General features: G+C 39.6%; 1 protein-coding gene across 1 annotated transcript in view; it reads left to right on the top strand.

Moving 5' to 3' along the window:
- LOC138005993 (rhodopsin-like) overlaps positions 1-1043 on the top strand; it is an 11996-nt gene extending 10953 nt beyond the window's left edge. The window contains exons 3-4 of the mRNA XM_068852154.1: positions 539-837; positions 916-1043. Of these exons, the coding sequence (XP_068708255.1) occupies positions 539-837; positions 916-1043 (427 nt within the window). The remainder of the gene's footprint in view (positions 1-538; positions 838-915) is intronic.
- The last annotated feature ends 1457 nt before the right edge of the window (positions 1044-2500 follow it).

Below are 2500 nucleotides of genomic sequence, written 5' to 3'. Positions count from 1 at the left end.
CGTAAGGTATCTCCTTCATACCAAGCCTAGGCATTCCTGAGCAGATAATTCAACAAAACGACTTGACTCAGTTTTATCGAAAATTAGGCTCCAACAGGATACCCAGCCATGATCCATGCATTGGCGTTAAAATGCTTTCCCGCTCTGTATATGCGTAGGCCAAACCCTCATAAGAAACAGGAACCCATTACCCGGAGCCTCCATCTTTTAATCCTCTGAGTCAACCCTGTCTCATATCCTTTTATTTTTATGCAGGGAGTTTTCGTAGGTGATTTCACAATAGCCAATGGTAAGAGATCTATGATCTATGATCGGCCAATCGTAAGAGATCTATGATCTATGATCGGCCGCTGATTACATCACGTGCAGCACACCTGAAACACGAGAGTATTTCAAAATGATAAAAAGATATAAAATTTCTAGCAACAGAAAGATATGGGACAGGGTTTACTCACGGGTATAATACGTATCCAGGCTCCAGGTAATGGGTCCCTGTTAGAAATTATGGTATAAGATATGTCTTTTGATTACTTTTCAGCTTAGTCCATAGTGTTGTCGTCCCAGGAAACCTACAAATCCAGTTAAGACAGCGACAATCTGAACTAAAAATTGTTAAAATGACAGCTATGAATGTTGCTGCTTTCTTGGTTAGTTGGGCGCCATATTGTTGCGTCAGCCTGGTTGCGGTATTTACGAAAACGTTTATGCTAGAGGATTGGGAGGCGGAAATACCAGACCTATTGGCCAAGGCATCGGTCATATATAACCCCATCATTTACACCATGATGTATAGTCGTTTTCGAGCAACACTATTTCGCCTTTTGCATTTTCGCCGGCGTTTAATTTCCCCACAAATTATCACCGTCATCACAAGGAACCATTTCAGCTCACGACTGGCTGCCGACAGGCCCCGAGGGGCTCCGAGCATTGACCAAAGATATCTTCAAGTGCCAAGTCAAGCTGTGGCAAAGAGAGGTTCTGTAATAAATGGTTCGGGTGCAACCCACAGGCGGCGGGAATCGTTCATTTTTGTCCCTGGGTAACTGAGTAAGCCAACGAACTTGGACGAAAGCTGACGAGCAGTGGTCAATTAAGGGATTCGAAATTGGAGGATGGTTGTTCAATGCATACAAACTGAGTCGTGTCGCACACGCTTATTGCACAGAATTAGGGAGTTAAATTATGAACAAAGCCGACTACGGTAACGTTTACGCCGAAAAGAGCAAAAATAATCTTACAGCAATTTGGCACGCATTATAGAAATCCGCCCTTGGAAGGGCCCGTTATATAATACATTTCTCTCCGGCCCATAGACGACAAACAACAACGTGAAAGGAGGAGCTTGTTTTGGTTTTGACGGCAACGTGAGCATACAGGAGTCGTTTCCTAATTAAAGATCTTCAATTAAAAACCATTCTTCCAAATTCAGTTATTGGATAGTCCGCCCGTATTGTAAAAAGGGGGTAGTTTCTAAAGAAACTGTGGTGCTGCGTTCGTGAGGAAGCAGTACACAAAAATTTGGTTTTATCAACGGTGGTGATAATGTAATTGAACACCGCACAGGAATTCTAAAAGCTGACGTTCCGAGCGTTACGCCTTCGTCAGAGCGAATCGAGGAATTATGGGTTTTGTGTAGTTTTTATAGCAGAGTAGGAGCTACGCTATTGGTGGTCACATAGCAACGTGAAAAACAAGAATACATCAGTTAAATGAAAAGCGTTCGTTAATACCGTGGGGATTAAGGGTGCCGATTTGGAAATTGAATTTTTGTTCCAGATTCTTGCGGCTTTCCGTCGTACCTAGATGTATGGAAAGGCCGCAGGTAGCCATGTGTTATTTGGAGTGGTTTGGGAGATTAAAATTTTTATTTTTATTATTTATTTATTTATTTAAAGATTCACCCTAAGGTGGTTGTTAAATACAATATGACACTAAATCCCCTACAAGGTATTTACACCCAAAAACGCGCCCCTCAAAACTAGAATACCCAACCCAGCCCAAAATAAAAATATATATATGAAAGAAGTATTACAATATCATCAAGAGCAAACAAAGAAAATATTAAATTTCAACTTTGCGACATTTAGGGCAGATTAATTTAAAAGTACGAACATTATTTCCATCAAAAATCTGGTATAACCTGACAAAATAGAAAGACTTAAGCTTAGCTTCCAAAGAAGACAAAGTAGTTTCTGCTTTGATATCATCAGAAACAGCACTCCAAATATTGGAAAGTCTAATAAAAAACGAATCCCTAAAAAGTGAAGTTCTAAAATAAGCTCCAGAGGAACCAAGACGTGATTTACTGTTACAGTACTTAACATAATTTCTAAGTTTAATTGAATAACCTCTAATTTACATTTATAAAAGAAAAGAAGGTCTAGGTATTCAAGCCAGTAATTAAGCGGTAATAAATTTAGATGGACTATGCAGATTTGATAATTCATGTAATTTGTTGCAGGTATCTGGGTCCTTTCAATAAGTAATAAATTCCTAATAA

The sequence above is a fragment of the Montipora foliosa genome, chromosome 6 (assembly GCF_036669935.1).
Source record: "Montipora foliosa isolate CH-2021 chromosome 6, ASM3666993v2, whole genome shotgun sequence".
Classification (NCBI taxonomy): Eukaryota; Metazoa; Cnidaria; class Anthozoa; order Scleractinia; family Acroporidae; genus Montipora; species Montipora foliosa.
The sequence above is the reverse complement of the archived record's forward strand: the minus strand, read 5'-3'. Positions and strand labels throughout refer to the sequence as shown.